Consider the following 25,678-nt stretch of genomic DNA (forward strand, 5'->3'; position numbering starts at 1 on the left):
TGTTTGATTTCCTGGCAGGAATTAGTAGAATTAGCCCCCAGACGTGCAGTCGGCTCACGTCGCCACATTTATGAATAATAGAAACACAAATTGACGCTGGCGGCTTAATATAATCCAGTTCAGTTTGTCAAGCCATAAATTAACTAAAATCATCGCAGCCAACTATCCTATTTAGACCCGTAAACGGTTAGCTATTTTCAAAATAGGAAATCACAATCAAAATTTGCGCGCACCGTTCGATTCTGTGTCTTAACCTCGCGGATTTAAAACTCTTCTTGCATTGAGCCGGCTCTGTATCGCTATCGAGTCGTAAATTTGAAATGGCTCTCGACTCGACTCAAAACCGAATCGGAATGTCAGGAGAGGTGTTCAAATTTAGAACTTCGAAATTCAAAATATGGCGGCGCTAAAAGCAAGTTCATTTTTTCTCGATGGCCAGTTTAGTGTCAGTCTCTACCGTACGCGCTAAGCTAATATTTTATCTGCACTTCAGATGGCCGTTTCGTTTTTCTGCGCAGCTAGAGCGTAAACTTTATGAGTGTTGAGGGAGCAATAAGTCTTTACGAACGTCAATTTAGGATTGCCGTAGAAAAAAAGCACGGCCATCAGTTTAAGGCCTGGTTATCAAGTTCCCGTAGTGATGCGTATGTATTTTTAAAATTAAAATTAAGTTTCGAGCTAGGGTGAGGCTTATTAAGGGACGTTAAAGAGTTTAATCGGGCCTAAACGTGGAGGAGCGAGTGTAAGCGAGATCTAACATCAGTTCTCGGGCGATGGTGGGCCGAGTTTTCGTTGTCCAATTAAAAGTTATTGATGGCTTGTAGCTAGAACAGGTAAGCCTACTCGTGAAATCTGCCTAGTCTCACTTCTTTACCCAAACTTGCTTAATTATAACGAAATCGGGATCCACTATTATATCTTATTTGTGTATATTTGGATAAAAAAAAGCAAAATACAAATTTAAGTAGACATTAGTTAAGACTTTTTTTATTTGTATGGATAAGACAATTATGATTTATGTAATATGGATAAGACATTTCAAGCAAATAACAGGTATTCACATTTTCCCAGCAAAAACATTGATGATTACAGATTATAAATAATTTAAAAAAATGGTTAAAAAGTGAGTCTAACTTGTTTCTTCTTAATAGCCTAGGTAAGTACATAAGTATGAGTCATACCAATTGACTCATAACTTTTAGGACAGGTGAATAACACAGTTACACATAAGTATACCTACTTTAAAAAATATAGTTATCTTGCATATGAACTTATTTATGAACCATAAAGTAGTTTCTGACGAATCTACTGCAACAGCTGCTTATCTAGGCTTCCAACTGAGAGCATACAACATAAAACGAATACTTATCGAACGAAAAACTTGCTAGCTATTTGAAATGAATGAGAAACAATGATCAAGTTTCAAAAGTGGCCACATCTTGGGTTGTAGGTTCAATAGCTTTAATTACCGGCCTCCGAAAATTTTCGTAGACTTGCGATTTTAGCGAAGAAGATGAAACGGCGACTCTAACATTCCGTTATAAGGTTAAATTGTTTGAATGAAAGATATTTTGAAACCCTTTGATGTTAATAGAGTGTTCTCTGTTGTTAGTTCCAATAATTTATCTTCCTTTGTTTTGTTTTAGCTTTTAATAGGCTCGACCTGTTTTTGTATTTATCACGCATCCTGCTTCGGCTGTTTTTTTTTTGTAAAAACGAAATATTTGTCGAATATTTTTACAGTTATTATTTTTTAGATACTCAGCCTAGGAGAATAGTGCTAAGTTTACTTACTTTTAGTTTGTAGTAATGTTGCTCTGTAATGTGAGTTCTTTACCTGAAACAAATACGACAACGTTATATAAGGCTCTCTGGGTAACATGACGTTAGCAAACACAATGTTTTATTTTGCTGGAATTAGTATTATTTACGAGTATTTTATACTAAATACTAAGCATTATTGTAGGGAATCCTTAGATGCGCAAGTCCTTCTTTAGCTAGATGGGCCAAGTACCTAATGAGAATCTCAAAAAACCATCTGTTAACACCAAACCACACAAATATAATCCAAGCTTACCACTATAATTACATATCTCTACAACTTGTAAAACATAACTTTACGTAAATAATGACAATACTAAAAATGGGTGACAAGTAGGTGAATTTCTCACGGCCCCCTTACTTCCATTCCTCTATACAAATAATTGAGAGAACAGCTGGGATTAAAGCTTAAATAAATATTGATGCAGCCTGTGGAACAGATTACGATATCAGCCGGGGCAGAGATATTATAATGGTGTAACAGAGAAATTCGTGTTTTTTTTTTATATTATAATATTTTATTTTTATACGGCGTATATATTATATTCTATACTCGTATATATTATTCGTTGTGTGTGGCTACAGGGAAACACTGGAGACTTCTCACAGTCTCTTTACAGAAATAACGTTAAACAAAACTTAATGAGTTTGAATTGAGTAACCTCAAAAATTTATGTCGTAATCTGTACGAAAAATTTAAAGAAGAATGTGATTTGATGTATTTCAATGTATATAACGTATTGTTTTGGTATGTTATTTTCATAAAAACTTGTAGTATTTCATTAATTCAAAAGTTAGTATATTTAGGGTTAGGCCGCTATATGTTCGAGTCACTACTTGCTTAAACACAGATGTCGCCCGCTCTAAATTCTCGAGACAAATGACTTTTACATTTCTTTTTAAATCCTTTTCTTGTACGTACTTTCACGTTTAAATAAATATTTCATACTGTCTTTACACTACGGCTTAAAATATTTACTTCAGTAATGAGGTAATCATACTTACTACGACTAAGATTAAAGAAGTCGTGTTTACTCTTGTAATCTTTAGTTTTTTAGTACGTAATGTAATTTAAATAGATTAAAAAATAAAACACGACTAAAACTAAGAGGTGTTGTTTGAATTGCTTAATTGTGCATGTGTGTGTGTTTTGTTTATTTTTTTCTTTTTGGCAATATAAAGAGGAGTTATTGATGGTTATGAGCGATAAAGTTCCGAGCTCTGATCCATTTCGTGAAAAAATTATCACATCTAAAAGCTCTAAGCCGTAAACATCTAAGAAAACAAAAGTAATGTTTGCCATAAATTCTATCACAAGTCTAAATGTCTATTATACCTGAAGTAGGGTTGCTGCTCCGTAAGGTCGATACATAAACACTAAAGTTCACTTCTATTAAAGATCTAGGGGTACCAAATAATAAGCGTACTCTATACCAAAAAATAGAGCCTAAGTACCTACTTTATTATTATGACTATTGCGAATTAAGCCTCTTTTTTGTCAATCCGATAATAGATTATTATTAAATGATTACCGACCACAAAATAAGGAACACTATCTCTGTCATTCAAAGTTGCCTGACAAATATATATTTTTTATGAGTTAGGCGCTCTTAATATATTTAATTTCTTTTATTGTATTTTTGCCTGAGCTTTGCGAATAAATTGTACTGTACTGTATTGTATGAAGTCTCTTAGAGGTTATCTTCATCAAGGGCCTCGGCTGTTCCCACTGCTGCCGCGGGCGACGACAGACGGACTGGTACTTATTTATATATACAGGGTGTTACTAATGTGGTAAACTAAGCCCAAAGGGTGATCTGATCAACACGGGGTCATCTGATCCACTTTTACCTAGGTCTTTTATAAATTTGCGAAAAGAATATTTCCTTCTCCATAGAAACTTCTTTAGAAAATTTCCAAACGAACTAGGTAAGTAAATACAAAATATGTTCAGCATGACCTCCGGAATCATCCCTTTTCGGCTTAGTATAAATCTTTTGCATCATCCTGTATATGACTGTATAAGTATGTTCTCGAGTTCGCGATTCATCGACCAACGTCACTGTGGCTGAGGTCAGAGTCATGGTGAAACAATAACTATGAACGAAAATAATATATTTAATACGTCCCGTATTAAATACAAAGGGCCTTACCGTAACAACTTAGACAGTATTTAATAGATGTTTAGCGCTGTGAAACGCTTACAAAATAAATGAAATTACGTTTTAAACACATGTTAAACAATGTTTAAAGTTATTTGTGGTAGTAAGTATATACATTATATATTCTTCTTGAAATGCTCTGGAAGAGAAAGTAGTAGTAATCAAGGATGACAGTTCTAATAAGTAATTCAGTAATTTTAAAATGTTCTTTGGCAGAAACTTATTTGATATTATATTATAATACGTATAATACTTATAGTTTTGATGGAACAAAATAAAGAAAATAATAATATTATCATGATAGCATTTTAAGAAAATTTTAGTGCATTACGAATGCTTCTTTTCATTTCAGAGCTATAATGCCGTTACATCTATAGAAACTCAAAACCTAAAACTCTTCTATTTTCCTGAACAACTGTTAAAGTGATAGCCAATGGCTCTACAAAAGGCTACATAATAAATATGATAAAGTGCGGACACAGTCAATTCTATATTGCCATAAGAAACGACGTGCCACAACAGCACAACGAGGGTTACTCTATATATGCTGACGAAAAACAAAAGTAAAAAACCAAGTTTGCTGTATAGAACGTCAAAAGGGCACCAGCTCAGCATGGGCTGTGGACCATAAGGCAACAGCGCTGGTTTTCAGCTGGCCCTTTTATACTGACCTTAGTCACGAACACGAAGCAGGTATATTATATAAAAGCAAATATAAATACATATACAGGGTGTTTCAAAAAGGGTACACTAAGCTGAAACCTACATGTGCAACATGTAATGCAAGCATGTGTGTTTCGCTAATTTTGAAATTCTGATTTTATTTTCGGGCTTAGTTATACCATGGTACACAACTGCACATGTAGGTTTCAGCTTTGTATACCCTTTTTGCACCACCCTGTATAGAGTCGTGGCTTGCGCAGCAGTACTCAGAAATGTCTTAGTTTTTCGTCATAGAGTGACCCCCCAAGATCCGGACGCGGCGCAATCACTCGATAGCTCACACCGCAGAACAATAGGCACACCGAGGTACGGGCGCTTCCTAATGCATCCTTGTGTTCATGTTGCCATGTATTAATAATTTTAAGATTATGGCAATAACCACAGAGGAGGCCATGTACACCGGTTATGTTTAACAAAAAAAAACATAGTAGGTGACATGTGAGCTTTCGACGCAGTCAATGTTAGAGAAACTTCTAAGGCAGAAAAAAACATCTAAAGAAAAATGTAGGGTATAGAGTAGTTGTTTCTGAAGGTAACAAAGTTAAGGTACACAATCTTCTTTTGGGACTGAGTGATCCTGAGAACATTGATCATAAATTTAGCAACTTGACAATGCCCATTCAGTTTTGAGCCAATAATTTTAGCTTTTAACCCTCCTTCAACAATCCCTATGCATCCTTTCACATCCCATTCTTATCACCGTAATTGTCATCGTAAAAAAATCCAAATCAGTTCCAATTTTCGGTGCAGCAAGCAGGAGTGAACCCTGCAACGGTGCCCGATCCATCAGCGGCGGTATTGCAGTCGTGGGGTCGTGCATGCATTATAAATCACACTTAACACTGTTCTGAGCGGAGTGCCCGACGCGGAGTTACGATTCGGACGCGGCCGGTTTAGGGTTGAAATGGGACTAAGTTTCAAATGCCGGTTGAAGTTTGATCTTTGCATTGGAATTGGGTTTGCGGTTGTGAATTGATATTTTCATGAAAAGGTTGTGCGTTTTGGCAATTAGGCTCGTTAAAATAGTATTGTAACATCAAATATAGGTAGGTACAAACTTGCTTTAGTAACTCATAACTTTCAAATAGGCAGTGCAAATAAATAACCAAGGTTTTTGTTTATAATATATATTCAGTAAAACTCAATTATAATTTTATTTTTGTAAGTCACAATAAAATAATAATTATAATCTAAATGTCCTACACAGCTATTTGAGATGGCAAGCTAATTCCAAGGTATGCTATAATATTGCTCCTAAATTCTATAAACAATCCGAGACCTAAGTCAACGCTTAGTAAAGATTTATTTAAAACATTTGTCTACGCGGAGACCCTCTTCAATCCTTTGAAAGCCCTAATTCTAGGCCTTTTATAAACATAGGAGAACAAAGGTTTGGACCTAAAGTGGTTCTTTTCAATCCCAAGAACGATTTATTATGCAACAAACCATTGATATTTTATTTTTATACTTAGGTAATTTTGGGGATGTGGGTTATGACATTTTGGTAGGTACATAAATATGTGATTAAAATAAAACTGAATTAAGATTAATCACCAAAAATGCGATAGGTAGATCTCAATTACAACATTGACTAAAAAAACAGTTGGAATTTTTATAATAATTAAACACAAACACGGAATCCACCGATGCACTACAACAACCCAATTTCAGCGTGAAAAAAGCCCACATTTTTTGCAAAACTTTTTTTTCCGGCAATGTGCGTTTTTCCACTATTCCAGAAACATTTAATGAGTCCAGTTTTCCGGTCAGGCGGCCGGCGAAATGAATGCCGCTTTCGTATCGACAAATTAAAAGTGAATCGAAACGTTTTTCTGCTCCCACGCAGTCGCAAAATAAAGCAATCAACATGACACCGAGTGTATGAGAAAAAAGGAAAAAAAGTCAACACTTTGTTGCCATAATATAAATTGTATACTTACTTACCTACATAGTCCATGATACCCGCATAGTACAAGCCTCATAAAACATATTTTTCTACCTGCATAAATTTGTAAACTAAACTCCTGTCGTACATAAAGACATAATTATGTAGTAATGATTTTTTAATATTTTCTGAAAAAAGTTTCTTTTTCCAGTTAATACCTCTTTAGGTGTAGGTGTGCGGTGTATAATTTTACAATCACTATAGCAAAATAACGTTTTTGTGCATTACATAAGCAAAATTATTGCAATGAATCTGCCACCAGACTATTTTCAATAACAAAACGTTTGAGTAAATTCTTGAATGTTTCAGTTTCCGTTGGACATTTTTTCAATGAATAATATTTTAAGTACCTATAGGTATCCAATACGTATTTAAGATCAGCAACTAACCCACTTAGAACCCTATTAGCTGGTTGACTAAATAGCTTCTGCCAATGACGAATGGCCGCTGGCTCCTCTGCAGAGGGGGGTTATTCTCACCAATAACACGATTTAAAAACGAAAAAGATATCGCTGTCTGTATCTGCCATAACAGATATTTGACATGTACTTTTCTAAAACTCAAATTTTATGTTTCAAGTTTTAAGATAAGATAAGTAAAAAAAATAAACAATATTCTGTACCAACTTTTATTGAAGACATGCCTTCAGCACATACAACTTAATTATTGAAATTTTACTAACATGTGATTTTTTTCCTGGACAATCAGTCGATTTGTTTGTTACTAGCGCAGCATTTCGATATCACTATGCGATGCACCTATTCGTCCTAACACAATCGTTTTAGGAAAGATTTATTTTACAGAATATCCCTTCTAGGCGCCGTGAAGGATCACGCTAATTATGTGAGTACCAGAGTCCAGAGGGTCCAGACTTCCGCCTTTCTTTAATAATTACTGAAAGCAAAGACAGATAGGTCTACAAGACGGATGTGCTCACACCAGATGGGGAATTGACAGACACTGCATTTTCTTCACACCCTTAGTACAGGCCTGTTAGCTGAAGCTGGACAGATAGATGGCACGTTCACAGCACTCACACATGTCATGTGCAATTTTCATATGCAGTATGTTGATGATACGCAACGCGTTCATCACTCGTGACTATCACTAATGAATGAATACTACAAATATCACGCTGTAAGTATAAACACAGACTAGGCAAACGTAGTGTGGGACGCCCTCCGGCTAGATGGGGTGATGACTTGCGGAAGGTGGATATGATTGGATGCGGAAAGCTAAAGATCGCATCCAGTGCTTTAGGAGAGGCCTACGTCCAGCAGTGGACTGCTATAGGCTGATGATGATGAAGTATAAACAGTGGCAACATTACGACGTCAAGCCACGCGCTCATTCAAAAACACGCGGATGTTTTTAAAGTGCCAGCTTTCGATAACTGAGCTATACTTATAGAATGAAAGAAACTAGAAATTATACTAAGTTGATAGTAGAATTTTCATTCATTTAGGTTTAATGCAAAAAAAAAAGATTTCTTGTTTAAATTTTATTTTAATTTGTTAACTCTACAAATCTTGTAGGTACATTTTTGTGGCGGATGCTATCTTTGTGCTCATTATTTTTTTATAAAACCAATTCTCTGAGGGGGCATCAAATTTGATTCTAATAACAGTTTTTTTTTCTTCAAATAAGCCAACAACAATAGTGGTTCCCCATGCGTGGTCATGTTACACGCTGGGGTAGGGTTGGTATTAACAGACAAATTGCCAGAAATTTGAGTTTGTTATTCTTGCTGTTTATTCAATACTGGTATTATGTTCCATCGTCATGTATGTTTCATTTAAGGGACACTCTTACAAGACACGTCATATTATTATAGGAGTAATACAAAATACAGTACACAATCACTACTCGACACCTTTTAGACAAGACACTTTCCTAAATACAATCTGTAAACATATTATTTATTATACAGGGTTGCAACTTTTGTTTGGAAATATTTTTTTCGTGAAATTTCAAAACTCGTAGAACAAAAGTTGTTCAGTATGTCCCCCTGAGTCACCCCCTTTCGGCTTAGTATACCCATTTTGCATTTTACTTATATAAAAATAGTTATGAAAATGCAATATTCCTTAAAATGTTACTATCCATTAATCCTGTAAATAGAAGTCAATCCTGTAAATAGAAACCTACGTATATTTTCGTCGACAAAAATAACACGAGATTATAACGTTCCAATACTTCTAATCCACACACGCGAATTTAAATGCAGGCTCATCCCAATAACCCAGTGTCGCCCTCTATGGACAGTTGCGGGCAACACAGATATTAATTATGTGCGGACAGTGGAGCCATCTGCCAAGGCATCAATATTCAATCGGACCAAACGGTCTAATAGCACCCAGTGCGAAATCGCGAATGATATTGTACCGGCCAGCGTAACTTGACCAACCAATTACAACTCTTTAACCCCTCGCTAAGCCATTATTGCTAATAGATAAAGGGGCGTGGAAGACCAAAGTTGGGTGGTTTTCGTAAATACTAGGATTAGGCCAGCAATTGACTAGCTGATTTGTATTATTGATTTGATTCTATATTGTAACACTGTGGGTTAGTGGGAGCTCCAATTCGGGTAGGTTAAAGTTGTTGGAAGTGGACGATTAATTGTTTGTGTATTATATATGACAATTATGTAGATGACATCGATTTCATGTTGTACTGACTCACTGGTTTGTTGGAATTGATTTTTTTACCTTTTACCTAAGTGGTAAGTGGTAAGTGGTAGATAGTAAGTTAGTTTATATGTAAGTATTTTAATTTTTTCTTATGTTCGCAAAAACGGCGTAAGTAATTAAAGTTGTTTTTATAAGTCAGTGATTGGCGTGATCAAGATAAAACATAATTTTACTAGACGTGTATCAATTTCAAACATTTCAATTATTTTGTCTAGTCTATTCGGTTATGGAATCCTAAAAACTTATGTTAAATTATAAGTAACTACACCTTTACGACAGTATCTTTTACTAAATGTCTACTTACCTACTGTCTAATTCACAATTTTTTTTTACTCATACTTTTTGTTAGGGATAGGAAGTTTGTATTTTGTATGACGTGTAATGTATGAGTTTGACGCAAGCCCACACGCATCGATGTGCATTTGTCTCATACATATTGTATGAGGGACCAACCTTCGCACGTTTAGTGAGTAAGAATGTATGTAAATCTATTTTTTGTAGGATAATAATATCTTTGTCTACTAGCCGCATTGTCCTAAAGTTATGTGGCTGTGTCAAATCAATACATTATTGAAATTCTACAATTCTATACAATTATACAACCACAGAATTAAGTATCCTACGTACCTAAGTATTTTTCTATTCATAATAAATGTACTTTGGGTGAGCAACTGAGCAATAGCAAAACAATTTCTGTATATGATTGAGTGTTTGTGTGTGTGTGTGTAACTAACAGGTAGTATGAACTCATATTTTTTATTACTTATTATTACCTAGACGGTCCTATGTTACTGTGGCAAAATTTTATAAAAGTAAATTAATGATGAGATATTTTAGTTAACTCATAAAGTCAAGACTTTAGGAGCTGTTCTATGTAAATTTGTAACTGCCAAAGGAGATATCCGGCTATAACTTAGAAATCGTCTGTGTGAGATATTTATTTTATTCATAAGCGCATGGCGAGTCGTTGAATTTGAAATGTTTCCCAAAATCCATGGGGATTTGGACAAAGAAATATTGGACACCATAAATAAGGGCAGCTTTCGGCACTTTCATATTATTGATGTTACTAGGTACCTATCCTACCAATGTAATTTTGAGGCTATTTAATAGTATACAGGGTTAAAATTTACTAATAATTACAATTTTTTTAAACTAAGTAGATACCTACCATACTCGCGAACCTGTTTTGACAACCATTTTCGGATTCAAATGGTCATTGTCAATAATGACCTACTTCGTAAATGTTACTTCATTTTGACTGCACGACACCGCTCCTGGACTAGTATTTTTTTTACAAATTAATCTTCTACTTTGAAATATTCTACTGGTAAAAGGATTAGCCACACAGATTATTAAATTTGTCAGTAGCGGACTACGCATATAGACCGTTGATCCTTCACTATAAATAATGAAAGGCAACAATAGGTACGTGAAAATTTGACATGGACCGTCTAAGTGCAAACCCTGGTTAGATCCGAGGGTCTGAACACGCGTGTATCTATGTGCTCCTAGTCATTATTAATTATCGGACGGAACTTTCAAGAGGAGACCTTGGTTATGAGACTTTGCAGGTGTAGCGATAGTAAAAAAAGGTTTTAGTACGTTCGTTAACTTTTTTATGGGTAAGGAGTAAGAAGGCATTTAATTTATTTAAGCATTTTACTTGTGAAAATTTAAAATTTTTGCGACCTTTATGTTAAGTAAACCTTGTAAGTAGTTATTGTATATGTATGCTTGTTACTGTATATGCTAGTAATGAGAAAAAAAGAAGAAGTAATTAAAGGCCTATAATGATACAAACCTAGTAAAGAAATACTTCTTAAGGTGTTTTTATTAAAAATAATTTAATAATATTCTTTTGCTATCCCTACCACATCTTGCTACATGCCCTGTAAAGCACTTCACGGAGCCAACGTAAGCATTCTTGATCGAAATGTACGCGGACTTGACAACGTTATACCACGTAATTCAAATAAGAATACCTATTGATTTTGAATGTTACCCCGAGTGTTGAATGTCGGATGTTTTTAACGTTGGTTAAGGCCCGTAATTTAAGCTTTACATTGTTTTTGCCTCTAAAATTACTATTTCTCAAACATTACACCAAATTGAACTGTTTACCGTAACAATGGCAATACACTCACTTCACATTAAGCTTACACGGTCCATCGCTCACGATCATAACGTATTTACGCGCGCTGCGAATACCGGTACCATATCGGTTTTTAGTACCGGTACTATTCCGGTAACGAAATAAACCACGGCCAATGGGCAATATGAGCACTTCTATCTATTCATAAATACATTAGGCTGCAGAGTTTGTGGTCGTGACCGGTGGAAGGTTTTTGGGACGATAGTTTACTGTTAATAGGGTGCTTTGGCAGTTTTTTTTTAATCTATAGCCGACATTATAGAGGTTTCATAGGTATAGCGCGGTGGGTGACTGTGAAACGAGTACCTCCCCTATAAATAATTAGGTATAGCTATATTTTTTTAAATTATCATGAAAATAACTTTATAATCATGAGCAGTGTAATATTGATTAAATCAGATTCAGTTCATCTACTCAAGCTACAAGACAAATTTTACCGTATAATAATCACCTACCCTTCGTAAAAATTTAGCAACTTTCTGAAGTGTCTCTTATTGTATCCTATCAATGGGTGGCCCTACACACAACTCATTAGCACCAGATGCCCCCCTACCCCCCAACCTTCAGCAAAACTAAATTAGTCCAAGTCTTCCCACCAATTAATCAAAACGCACCCTTTCATCCGTGAGCAGAGAATCTGTACCGTCAACAAAAATAGCGTCGGCTAAAACGCGGCAGGACGCACGCACGGTACAGACAGCAGCGGCGTCAAGCAATTAATAAGTTTCAGGGGCCGCCCGCCGGACTTCCTGGCCGCAGCTGCTGCGGGTACCGACAGCAGAAAAAGCTACAGTAAAAAAATGGCTGTGTTATGATTGTGCTCTTTTGTATTTTCTTAAAAATATATGAATAAGAGATGGATGGGTTTGGCGTCATTCGATGACTGAAAGGGTGATAAGTTATTCAATAAAGCTCGCTTCTTGCAAACCATAAGTGGACCAGATTAGAGAGATTATTATTTTAGTGATTTATGTACGGCCAATATCGGAGGCTGCTATGCTGCCATTGGTATACCGTATTCATCTGAAAGTTTTGGAAATAACTTTTAGTTATCACTGTTATTTTTAATAATTTTGCTATAGGTATTATCAAAACTTTTTTGTTCTTTTTTTGCATTATCTACATTTTGCTAGCCACACTCTAGTCATACACTACACGCACGTCCGCAGCCAGTTCTGCTATCGCTACTCTCGTCTTGCCCGGGCCGCGGGCATCTCCGCTTCATTATCCAACATGTAACACTCGCCTTTGTGGACTCCCGATGTACTCTCGCCCTGGACATGGCCCGGACAGAGTTTTGGACTAAGCGACGCTAGTTTAGCCTAATAAAAGCTAAAAATCGGGCCTAATTTATCCTGTAGCTCGTTGGTCCTACAGATAAGACCAGGGAATGTTTTTTTTCTGTTGGTTCCACCAATATTGGTTGAACTATGGACAGTATAGATACTGACGTTTTATTGGCTGTCTTCTTCTGAAGGTGTCAAAGGTGCTGAAGTTGCATTGCTGCACCTTATTCTCGTCAATGTAATAGGGGGCTCTATTGCCGTATCGTTTGCTACAATCAAGGCCCGATAACCTATATATCTGTGTTTATACAAACACCTGCCACAACCGCCAATCGAAATCGCTCCACCTTTTCTATGTGTCCCTAAATATAATTTGAAGGCCCTGTTTCACAATGTCTGGTTAGTGGCTGTGAGATAAAATACCTACATGCTGTCACTCTCTGTTATATTTTTGTTGACAGTAACAGCATGTATTTTTTCCCACAGGTAGCCACTAACCAGACATTGTGAAACAGGCCCTAAATCTCTCTTCTTTTTGCTGACAGCTCCAGTCAGCCAATCGCATCGACATCTACATGCGCAGGCGCATACAACCGTCTCTCCGTGAATAGCTGGCGCCAGTTGCCGCCAGCTGTCTCACACTCACTACAGACTGATCGGTTATTGCAAATTAGCTGATATCTATTTTGGAAATTGTTTTCATCATTTTAGTGAAGCTTTATAGCTTTTGAACGGCTTAGTTGTTGTTGATAAAATATGACTAAAAACAGGGTACGAGACACATACACATTAAACTTATAACATCCCTCTATTCCCGTTAAGGGTTAATAATCGTTCCACCTCCGTCAAGTGACAATCATAATTAGATACACTATTTTTGCCGCGTCCACCCGTATTACTGAGCACCATATATCACACCGTCCTTTATTTTTGTAACATGATGTATATCAGGACATCTGTAGCTTTTCTCTTTCATTTTTTTAGATGATTATTTCTTTTGGTTTCGGTCCCGTCAGACCCTGTGTGTAAATATTTTGCTAAGCTGAAAAATTATGATAAAACCCTGTTAAAAAGTGTAATTGATGTCGACAACGACATGCATTTTGGATGAGTTTTGGACAAATATTTTGAGTCCAAACTCAAATATGTCTAACTTATTATGATGTTCTTTTTTCTTTTTATAATCAACTTTTTTGATAATGAACCACGAATATATTAATTTTGTAATAAAAATAAAAATATGAACACTTATTAGATTTTTGTAATTTTTAAGGTTAAGACCTTCTTTAAGGTCGAAACAGTCTAAATCCTTTCTGCATGTCCTGAAATTAATGAGACGATATGTCAACATAACGAAACAGCGGTAGCGTCACATTTCAATAAAACAGTGTTTTTCTTTTTTAATTTACTTTGAAGCTATACTTTAAGATAATTAAACTGAAAAGATTTTAAACCTTATTTAATATTATTTACTGCTCCTCCAGTACCTACAAAAGTTGTCGTCACTAAGGAAATATAATATTAAAAACAACATCATAACTGCACCAAAAATCACGAAGAACGAAACAAAACACTTATCAATAGAACAGGAAAACAGTGTTATTGCCAATACAGCGTGCCTTCCAGTAGGTAACAATAAACAAAGACGAACATTCACATATACTGACGACAAAGAGAAGTAATTGGGAAGAAAGGGGCAAGTGGGGGGAGGGGACACGTAAATCACAGGTGTATGTGACTATTTTATCTTACTTCAGACTGTGTGATGGCACAGGAGTTGGCTGAAGAAAAGAATCTCGTTAAATATGTTGGTTTGTGGATTCAATTGCAAGAGCGGATGGCGCATAGGCTTACTCTAAGCGTTTGTTTATTGACAGATATTTGAGGTTGGGTGTGTGTTGTGTGACGTCTCCAACCAGCCTGCAAAGCTTTAAGATTATGGCAAATACTATCCAGTTTTGAAATAGTCTATGGTGTCGAAATTTTATAAGCGAAACTTTTTTATTGCTCGTGAGTGTACAAACTCCTACCCTCAAGATACTGGCATAATTGTAATCCACTCTCCTGGACTAGGCACAATGGAACGTCTAGAACTGCGTAGCAGACAAGACGCACCACATAACAAATCATCACCTTACCCCACTCTTTCCTTACATAGCTTGGGATAAAGTTCAAATTTGCACATGTTTACTTGCTACCAGACTCACCTGTTTCTTAGCGTTTGTTGTTAAGATTCGGGGAACGTACCAGCGAGTTACTGAGTCACTGGTTAACATTCGCGAAGGAATTTTAAAATGCTTCAGGGGCTACGGTTGGTGGTTCGTCATCGCATTTTCGGAGAATATACACTCACGAGCAATGAAAAAGTTGCTCCAGTTATGTAAAAATTTATGTTGTGAAGGGATTACCGTCAATGTATTTTTCTTACCATAGACTATTTAATTATTTACAATAAATACAACCAACCCTACCAACAATTTGTTGCTCATAGAGCCAACCCAATTTCCTACACCACAATAACAACAAACCATCTAATTATATCTAATAAAACTGAACAAACTGCTACACAGTGTACAAACACAGTCAATAATTAAGCAATTAGATAAAAATCTACTACACTACTGCCTACACAGCCTCGTTAACCGTCAAATCCAGGTTAAACACTATTATTATCCGCTTGACAGCTGTCGTTAAACTTTTCACTTAATACTCGTAAACTACATGGCAGTAATTTGTGTCCCTTTTATTAGTGCTCGTCACGCGAACTGTCTATGTGGGGCTCCATGAGAGGTAGCCTTAAGGCAATTAAGGTAAGCGTGCACCTTTCGGCATCGTACGGACGAATCCTATTTAGTAAGTACCTATTCTTTGTATATAAATTCACACAAATGCGTCCACTTCGGTCGACCGAATGGCGTAGTGGTTAGTGACCCTGACTACTGAGCCGAAGGTCCCGGGTTCGATTCCCGGCTGGGGCAGATATTTGTTTAAACACGGATATTTGTTCCCAGGTCTTGGATGTGCCCGTAAAATGACTATAGGCCCGCCTCCTATTACATTGGGACTAACATAACACTCTGGCGAAAAGTGGGTGCAACAATGCACCTCTGCCTTTTGTGTGCGTCCACTTCATCGGCATTGCCGACGCCGTTTGTACGATACCAATAGGTGGAAGCTTAACATTATGGCTCTATCATTTTCTAACTGCATACCATTAAATTGATAAGCCTCAGATGCGACTCAGAGTTAAAAGCTTATCAAATTGACGTTAGGTACTTGTATAATTTATACAGGGTGTAGATAGTCGTTTAGTAAAGGAAAAGGAGTTGCTGCTTTTGATTTAATAAGTACATCCCTTAGTTAATTTCATACAATGTATAAGAAATTGCTGGACATAGGTATGAATTCTTTTATTTACTGGTACATAAATAATATTATGATGCTATTCCACTACGTGTCGAGTAGTACGGTCAAAACATACACCGATTTTGATTGTGGCGAGAGCTTGAATAGCTCTAATATTTCTGATGCTCTACTATAATAGTATTATTGCTGCCACGAAATATTCCACAAAATAAGCTCGCTCAAAATGCCTTGCTAGAATAAGCAAATCATTTTCATTTTGCACTAAAGCTGTCGGTGTAAAGCCAGTGATCAGTTACGTTTGTTTTAACACTTCATTGCATTGTGTGCATTGTGTTCTGTCACTGGTTGGATGAAAATACTTGTAGGTTGTAGCCAGTTTCATAAATTACCGGAACATTATAATTTTCAGCAAGTATTTGCTCACGTAATTCAATTGTTTTAAACTGGTTTGGATATGCGAATAACAATACTACTACGCCATCCCGCCGAACTCTACTGTAATTAAACGGCGAAAGCAGAAGACTCTTCACAGAACTCACAAATTATCAAAAACTTTTGCCATAAATCATTTACCTCTACAAAACGATAAGCACATTTATTGTTTTCCAGCAACTAAATACATAATTCATACTGCGATTCCATCGATGGAGTCGCGAAATACGCAACTGGGAAGCGTTTTTCCGAAACCGCCTGCGGGCCGCTGCTATCTAAAGTAGAAATAATAGAGTAAGTTTTATCTATGGAACCGAACGGGGCATTTATCTAAGAAATGCTTGGTTAAATAACAGTCCTGTAGGTAGTGTAAAGTTTTTATCTGGCCGCCCGCGGCAGTGGCGTTCTTTAGTAATCAATAAAGAGTAGCTACTGAGAGTAACAGGACTTGGCAGAGCTAAGAACGCAACGAATTGCTGGCTAATTGAAAATTGTATGTAGTATTGAGGCCTCGCCGAGTGACGTACCTAAAATAGGTTAACGACTGACAGCTAAACTAGTCAGATACTAGTGTTAGCTTCCGACACTTTGAAGTAGTTTTTAAATAATGATGTGCTATGTTTAAAAAAACAAACCAATCAATAAACAAAAATCACACATTTCCTGAAATTTTAAAACAAACTAGAAACCGATCTAGGTTAAATTTATCTTTTAATGAAAAATCCAAGTTTCTCATTCACTAAACTACCCGGCAAGTTCGGTTATCTCACGCTGTCATGTACAAGCATTTTTCCCCAAAATTGGGTTATCACGGGACAAAGCCGTGTCTAGGCTCGCCTGGGTCTATCTGCATCTGATAGGACTCGTGCCAGACTCCGGCTAGTTGGCAGGGGCAAATATGACTAGGATAGCCATTTAATGGGTCGGTTTTTACGTCTGGCTATTAAATACTGGCGTAAGACGAGATGCCAAATAGGACTGTATCCGTTCTTTTTTCGTTTTTAATCTTCGGTTGTTGGTGTGTTTCATTTGTTTTTATTGTCAGTTCAAGTTTGTTGTGGTCAGTTTTATGTTGATACCGGTCTTGGCTCCGGAAGGAATTGGCTTTCATGTCCTTTGAGTTAAGTGTTTTATTGTTAGTTTTATTGTCTTCTGTATCATAATGTGATTCTTTGAGTATTAGTTTGTTTATGTTGTGGTGAACTCCTGTAGATTTATGACCGGAATTAAGTCGTTAAACATAAGTACTTGTATAATCCATACGTGTATTGTCCTATAGCTACATCTCAACAAATTATTAAGACTTTGTATTCACAACAACATCCCTTCTGAACGAAACCTTTAACACTTGTCCTTACCAAACCGTTGAATCCAGCCTCGTTTCTCCTAAAACTCCGAATACCGTGCCATGTATAATGACGTGTAATGATGCGGAAATCGCCATAAATAACCGAGTCCATTGTTTAAGGCGACAATGCCTCACGAGAGTACACAGCTAATACACAAACACAAAGCCGAGAAGAATGGTCTGGATGAGGACAGATAACTTGAGGACATGATGAAGCTGTGTGTCGACTGTTTCAGTGAAGTACCTAATTACGTACTTACATTTTACTGAAGAAGAGGATAAATAATAAAGCTTTTATATTTAATTTTGAACACAGAATACATTTTGGTAGGTATTTTCCATGTAAAATTAAAAACGAAAAAACCTTCAACCGTTACTTTTCAATGTGTAAAAAAAAAATTGGTTGATTATCATCAAAAAAAATTTGAAATCTGGTTAATTACAGTAACAACACATACCTTCTCTAATCTGAATGCTTTAGAACATCCACTGAGCTGTGTAGAATCAAACACCCGCATCGCATACTACGCCGCGTCTTATAACGGTGAATTTATCTATTGTTCTAAACGTACTTTATGAATACTTGCAAGTCACTATAACCAGCAAGTCACACTTGCATCGACTATAACAGTTACTGTCCTTTTCTCTCCTACTAAGACTCTATACTCGTGTCTCTTTCATCAACTGGCCGCACAAGGTATGCAAGCTAAGCAAGTGTTGGTGAAATGCAGGTGTTCCACAAGGCAATATCTTTGCGCCCGTAAGCTTGTTAAACAATGTGCGAAGATTGTGCCGCTAATAATCAATTTTGTTGGAAAATTTAAGATTATCTTGGCAATTAATTTGTTGTAGCGGCGCTTTGACCGCGGGTGTGCAGTGGGGGCCATTGCGTGTGAATTCCATGTGCTTTAATGTATTACGCAAGTACCTACTAAGTAGAGCCTCTGTAGTCTAGTAGTTGAAGCTTCGCTTGATGACCCAGAGGTCCCGGGTTCGATTCCCGGGTGGGACCATCAATTTGTGTTTCTAAGTTTGGTTGGAACATAGAAGGCTGATCACCTGATGTCCGAAACAGTGAAACGATACATGCTGTCGGATGGGCAGGTAAAACAGTCGGTCCTGCGCCTAGCTCTCTCCAGTCGTGTCGGTCAATCCGTCCCATTGGGTTATGAGAGTGATGGAACAGAGAGTGCTCCTGTGTACTGCGCACACACTTGGGCACTATAATCTACTCCTGCGTAGATGGCTGATCTCAATTTGAGATTGGCCGCCGTGGTCGAAATTCGGCTAGGAAGACATTATTATTACTAATTAGAGATAAAATATTTTAAACGATTATATATATCACATTATTTAAACGCTACTTTACGCATCATGATAATACTGAAAATATCTGCCTTCTTCAGCCAACCAAACTGCTAGTCTGCGAATTCACAACCAAAAGTATAAATACATCCAGGCGTATTGTTAAAAAGCGCGTTAATCCAACTGCGCTGAAAAAAAAAACACCTCCGCATTCTCAGGACAATTTTTGAAGCCGCAAAACTGAAAATTCGAAGGCGCCTGACGCTGGCTCTATTTCACCCACACCCTGTACGTACGGGGGTGAATTACAAACTAAATCTTAAGTGTTTGGGGGTAGAGTCTAGTTTGGCTCGGCGAGGTAGGTGTGTAGGTGAGGGTAGGTACATGTCTGGTGCGACAGACACTAGGGGGTCCTGAGTAGCACTCGCTCGCTGTGCCGCATTCACACGGGCTAGTTTACTTGCTTAAAACGTTTAGTAATTGGTCAAGTAAGACTACAGGTAGGTACAAATAAAGAGATGTAATTTTTAAGGATTCAAATTCAAATGATACAGTTCAATATTAAAATACACAAGTAATTTCACAAAACATATACCTATGTACTAACGAAACCATGAAGTTAGTATCACAAAAATTCAGGTAAAAAAATATCCGATGTGCCATGCTTAAATAATTTTATCCATTATTACCTTGTACAAAACAATCAAGCTAAAAATAACAAACAAACAAATCAGCTTCACATGGCTACTTCCAGTACGCAGAACGCTCCACAGTCCTCATCGACATAGCAATAACTAGCATAAAAAACAGCGTGGTCGGAAAATAATTACCATTTCGTTTCCTAAATACTCTTTCTAATACTTAAGCTAGATTAATTAATAATGATTTACTTATAATAATGCTGGATAGATTCATTAATGCGGTTTAAAATGATTTAACCATCACTTGTTTCAAGTAGCTCGTCGGTCAAGTGGCAACCGCCAAAATAGCGTTTGCTTTCGGGAACAGGGTTCCGTTCAGGCACGTCTCGACTCGCTACTCAGTGGCACTCAATAATGCACGCGGCGGAGCGGCGGGACCCAACAAATCTGCACCTCCGCAGCTTTCCCGGGAATCGGGGAAAAAGTACAGAGTAAAGGATTTACGATTTGGAGTTTGAGATTCGGGGTCAGAAGCCCAGTTTAGCTTGCGGGAAATTAAGTTTCGGTGCACTGCTGAACCACGTCGTATTGATACACGGTGCATGATAGTAGCTCGATTTTTGTCAAGTTAGAGTAACCTTCTAGCAGAGGGTAAAGAGAGTTTACATGGGGCCAGTAACTGGCGTCAGTGCTATTTAGACGCAGCCAGTGTTTCGCCAGTAGTCGAGGATATTTCTTTCGGTAGACACACGTTTGTAAAACCAGTGCCGAAAGGAAGCACTTGTTACGAACGGGGCATTTTAAAATGAATGACTAGTGTTTGTTGCGCTCCCGAGTGGACTTCTATAAACCTACCTTCGGCACAAATATGACCAAAAGTTGCGAAAATGCAACTGAATTGACGATAAAATGATAAATAACTAAAAATATTATCGAGCCCCTTTTAACTCACTACACCACTTTGGAACAACCTGTAGAATATAACTTTTCATAATGCGTTGATATAAAAAGAAAAAGGTATTTTAGGTAAGTAACTATTTTTATGAAGGTACATTATGCTTGTAGTCATAAGAGCACTCTCTCACTGATATTTAAATGGAATTTATGTGCAATATTCAATATTTGTTTGATTTATTGGTTCAATATTGTTAGTCCATTGGTTTGGACATTTTTCTTTCCAAAATATGACTACATAAATACTAAAATGTTTACATTCTGATATTGCTGAATTAAATTCCAATGGATAAAATAAAATTTATAGATACCTACATACCTCCTATGCTCACGACTGTAATCCCCGAAGCCTTTTTACTGCAAAACTGCTTAATTTACATTGGGTGAAAAAGTACTGGAACTAAAGGAAAAATTCAAACGGTTGATTTTCTTAGAGGCAATACCAAAAATGTTCACCTGAGCTCATTAGGCGCGATTCACGCAAATAGCTATATACAGGGTGTTTTAATCGCAACTCGTCGCTAATATTTCTCGACGCGGCCGTGGAGTGCGAGACGTCTCGAGGAGGGAATGTCTGCGGCCTTATTCTGGGTATATGTGAATTTAAAAAAAAATGTCACGCATTACTTGAAAAAAAATGTGACCCGATGGTGCAAATTAGGCAGAGCCTGTAATATGGGTGTCAGCTATATATATATATATATATATATATATATAATATATATAATATATATAAATATCTGCCCCGGCCGGGAACCAAACCCGGGACCTTCGGCATTGCAGCCAGGTCACTAACCGGTACACCATTCGGTCGTCGTAGGTTTCAATTGTATTGCTATGTGATGAATTCTGCAGCGCTCAATAAATACCTAATATCTTTTCTTAATTTTTTATCTTTCTTTCAAAATCCTCAGAACACTTACGTCGTACGGAATAAGGTCTCACAGTGAGTAGCAGATTCATTATTTTTGGTTTTTCTTTCAAAATGCTCAGAACACGCACAATAATTGTCGCTCGGAATACGGCCTCGTGGAGTATAAGTTTTTCTCCCCGACACGCAGCGCAGTGCGCCAGGTATTTTGTCTCTTGTTCTGAGTTCTGACTCGGCGGCGTGCGCCGTAATGGCGGAACTTACTACGGAACTCGTGTACGACTTGCGAGAATTTTTAAGGACTTTAAAGTTATGCGTTTGGATTTAATTAACCACTTCAATGGGATGTAATAATATATTATGTATAATAGCATTTTTTTGTGATTTCAGAGTTGGTCTTTTTTTGTGATTTAAATTAGCCACTAAATTAAAGTACCTATAGGTTGTGAAGTGTGGAATTTTATCAATGAAATTTCTGAAGGCTATAATGATCCGAACATACTCAGATATTTTAATTGATAGACCAACTCTGAAATCACCAAAAAATGCTATTACTTATACATATTATACTGGTGGCGTAGATTTGATATTTAACTATACCTACCATGTTTTGTTTTTAACCGTTCTTTGTTATTAACCGTTAATGTACCTAGCTAAAAGTTAAGTTAGACATACAAATTCCCCCTGTATACCTAGGTTGAGATTGAAGTGGTCATTACTAGTATTAAATACGAAATACCTAAGTTATTATACAGTGTTTCGGGAAATTTGACATTCCTTCACCACGCCGTTTAGTAAAAAATATCGTCAAATTCGGATAAAAATCAAAATACCCCAAATTTTCTCTCCCAAATTTCAAATTTAGAATACATGGCCGCCATTTTGGCTCTTACAGCTCCCCCTGCGTTGCTCAGGTGACAAATTGAGCGGTAATTAGGGAAGCATTTTACAAATTAAACTTATATTTATTTGAGAGCACGGGAATTTAAGATAATTGCTACGATTTTCTGCTACAATTATTTATGAGTGTTAAAAGACCTTGTTACAAAACTGCCATGTAGAGGGGGATGCTGCCCTTTTGTGATTTGACATTCTAAGCATAGGTACCTAATTATTATGCTAAGTTAAGTTTCACTAAAATGCCTATTTATAAGTACTATAATTTTTCATCTTATCATCTTACTCGTATAATGATCGATGGTCTAGTAATAGTTATAAATTATGACCTACTGTTATAGTTTTTATTTTCTTCGGTTAACATTAAATAAAACGTACATACCTATACAAAAGCAAATTCTGGGGTATATAATGACAATGAAACATTTAACTCAAAACAAACGAAATGAGTCAAATGACGGCATTTAAAAAGGCATATTCATTTAATTAACGTTCCATTACAACAATGCTAACTAATGAATAACGAACATTAATACGATTCAAAATTCGAACACATTAGCCGCCGTGCGCCCCATGCAACGGGGCAGGTGATAAATCGTGCATTAATTACAAAATCTGTCGCGTATTAAAATTAAATACCTATCTACAACATGCCCGCACCGCAGCGGTTAATTTGATACTCGGAATAGTAACAACGGGATTTAATAAATGATTTTGCATAATTAAAACTGGTCTTTCAGTTTACTTTTGTGATTGTGTTTGTTTTAGATCTGTGGTGCAATGTTTGGGAACAGGCTTTTTGGGTGTAACTGAATTAGTGACTAGTTTGATTAGTCGTATTTGTAGATCTATAAGGTAGGAATGTTTTTGTTTGTTATGGCATTCTATTGTTTATTTTAACTAATAATATTATTAATATAATTTGTGTTAGTAATTTCGTTGAAATTCAGCGAACACAAATAAACCTGGCACTCATTTTAATTAGAACATTTTAGTTAGAAATTATTTCAGTATGCATACCATAGGTTAACCTCTACATACTAAATTGCAAGTGGTGATCACATGCTCACACTGCACAGCATCTCTATCTACGAAATTTCTATACAAATAATACAGAATGCGATGCGTCCGTTGCCGATGGCGAAAGGTGAACGCTTACCTTAAGGCGACAAAAGAATGCAGATCTTTTATTTTACAGCTAGACTATCACAATTTGGCTTAGGGTTAAAACCTGACTCTGCTCCTGCCCCTAACATTAGTAAAGGTGGGTGCAGATAGACGCCCTCACCCTGTGATTGTGACAATAAATAGTCGGGTAATTGTGTGAAATGGACCGACACGGTCGTCCATACGGCAGACGGTTACTGGATGGGAGAGAATGTGCGCTTAGCATTGTACCTATGTAGTATGTAATATGGTGTGTTAAATTTATTGAGCGTTCAACCAAAGGCACGGTTATTCATTGGATGGGTGACCGATTTCAAGTGGTTGTTTTCTCGGCGTTTCTGTGCTACGGATGGCAAGCTAAGCCGTGGTTCCCGATTGATGTTTCCTCGATTGAAACATTTGAAAGCTTTCTCGACCACTTACCCGACAACTCTCTCAGCGCAAGCTTGCTGGTGTTGGGGTCCACTAACCCGCACTGGGCCAGCGTGGTGGACTAGGCCTATAACCCTTCCTTCATTGGAGGGAGACCCGAGCCCCAGCAGTGGGGACGTGATGGGTTGTAATGATGATGGTGATGATGGTATTATTCTATAACAGATTCCTCACCTTGATTATAGTACATAGTAGAGTTGGCGGCTCGGAGCCATTTGCGCGTCGGGACTCATCCAAGCACTGACACTAACCTGCAACAAACACAATAAAAAAATTATAAATTATACCTGCTTAAGTTGACAATGTTTGTAACGAATGGACCGCATAGAACAAGGATCAACATTGATTCAGAGTAAGCAGCTAGCCTAGCACAGTCAAGTCTTGACGTGCGCGTCTTGCACCCTTTGCTAGACCTTCTGAAGTGGGTTGACCACATTCTGTGAGTTAAAACCCTATAACCAATGATGTAGAAGAGTTGTAATTTTGTAAACCAGACAACATACTAGATGAAGCGACAAATGAAAGACAAATACATACATAGGTAAACAATGTAAACATTGCAAAGTTATAAATTAAAAAGCATGCCAGCTGAAAGCCAGAAACTCATAAATTATGCAATCACCCAACTGATTTAGAGGGGCTCGTCAGTCAATCCTCGTCGTGATACAATATGATATGAGACGATGTTGCCTACAATAGGTGTAAAGCCGCCACCGGGCGCAGTTTAGGCTCTGCTGGCTTTCCACTGAATATGCCACGTAGAGAAGGATAGGGACTGCACAGGGTGATATCGATAATTTTATAACTATGTTACCTATGTCGTTATTAGAATTGTATAAAAAAATAAGAGTAATGTTCTTAATGGTATATCGTCATTGACTAAAATGCACGTGAATGTTGATGATACGTCCATGAACAGTATTCAGTCAATGTATTCATACTATACCTACTATTCTGGTAATCCAGTTAATGTAATCGATACACGATTGATTGTCTAATATGTATTCTGATTATAAAAACATCCATTTCTGTTTCAGAAATCAAACCAATACTTGCTATAAAACGCATACTGAAATTACAAAACAATTGATAGTCAAATTACTTTAAAAAATAGTTTAATAAAAAAAAAACTTCCACATTCGACGCATCCTCCATTTAGTCACAGCCCACTAACCCACATACACTGCAGCAACAAAACAAAACAACTCTATCGATAAACCAAACGCACAAACAAACAAACAGAAAGCCCGTGCCGAGTGGGCGCATAAATATCAGAAACACAAAGTTATCGATGTAACTAAGCCACCTTTATTAACTGTCCCATCCCTATTAGAAGGACTTAGCCACCTGAGCGGTTGCTGCAAATTGCACTTTATAAGGCTTTGTTTTCGATTGTTATTGGTTTGATGAAAACTGAAGGTAGGTTTAGCATGACGGGCAAAGTGTGTACTGACTGTTTTGTATCGTTATTTTGAATGGAGAT

General features: G+C 37.0%; 1 protein-coding gene across 1 annotated transcript in view; it reads right to left on the reverse strand.

The window, feature by feature from the left end:
* LOC105385660 (teneurin-m) overlaps positions 1-25,678 on the reverse strand; it is a 392,514-nt gene that overhangs the window by 298,026 nt on the left and 68,810 nt on the right. The window contains exon 2 of the mRNA XM_048625228.1: positions 24,370-24,446. Within this exon, the coding sequence (XP_048481185.1) occupies positions 24,370-24,385 (16 nt within the window). The 5' untranslated portion in view covers positions 24,386-24,446. The remainder of the gene's footprint in view (positions 1-24,369; positions 24,447-25,678) is intronic.

The sequence above is a fragment of the Plutella xylostella genome, chromosome 13 (assembly GCF_932276165.1).
Source record: "Plutella xylostella chromosome 13, ilPluXylo3.1, whole genome shotgun sequence".
NCBI lineage: Eukaryota > Metazoa > Arthropoda > Insecta > Lepidoptera > Plutellidae > Plutella > Plutella xylostella.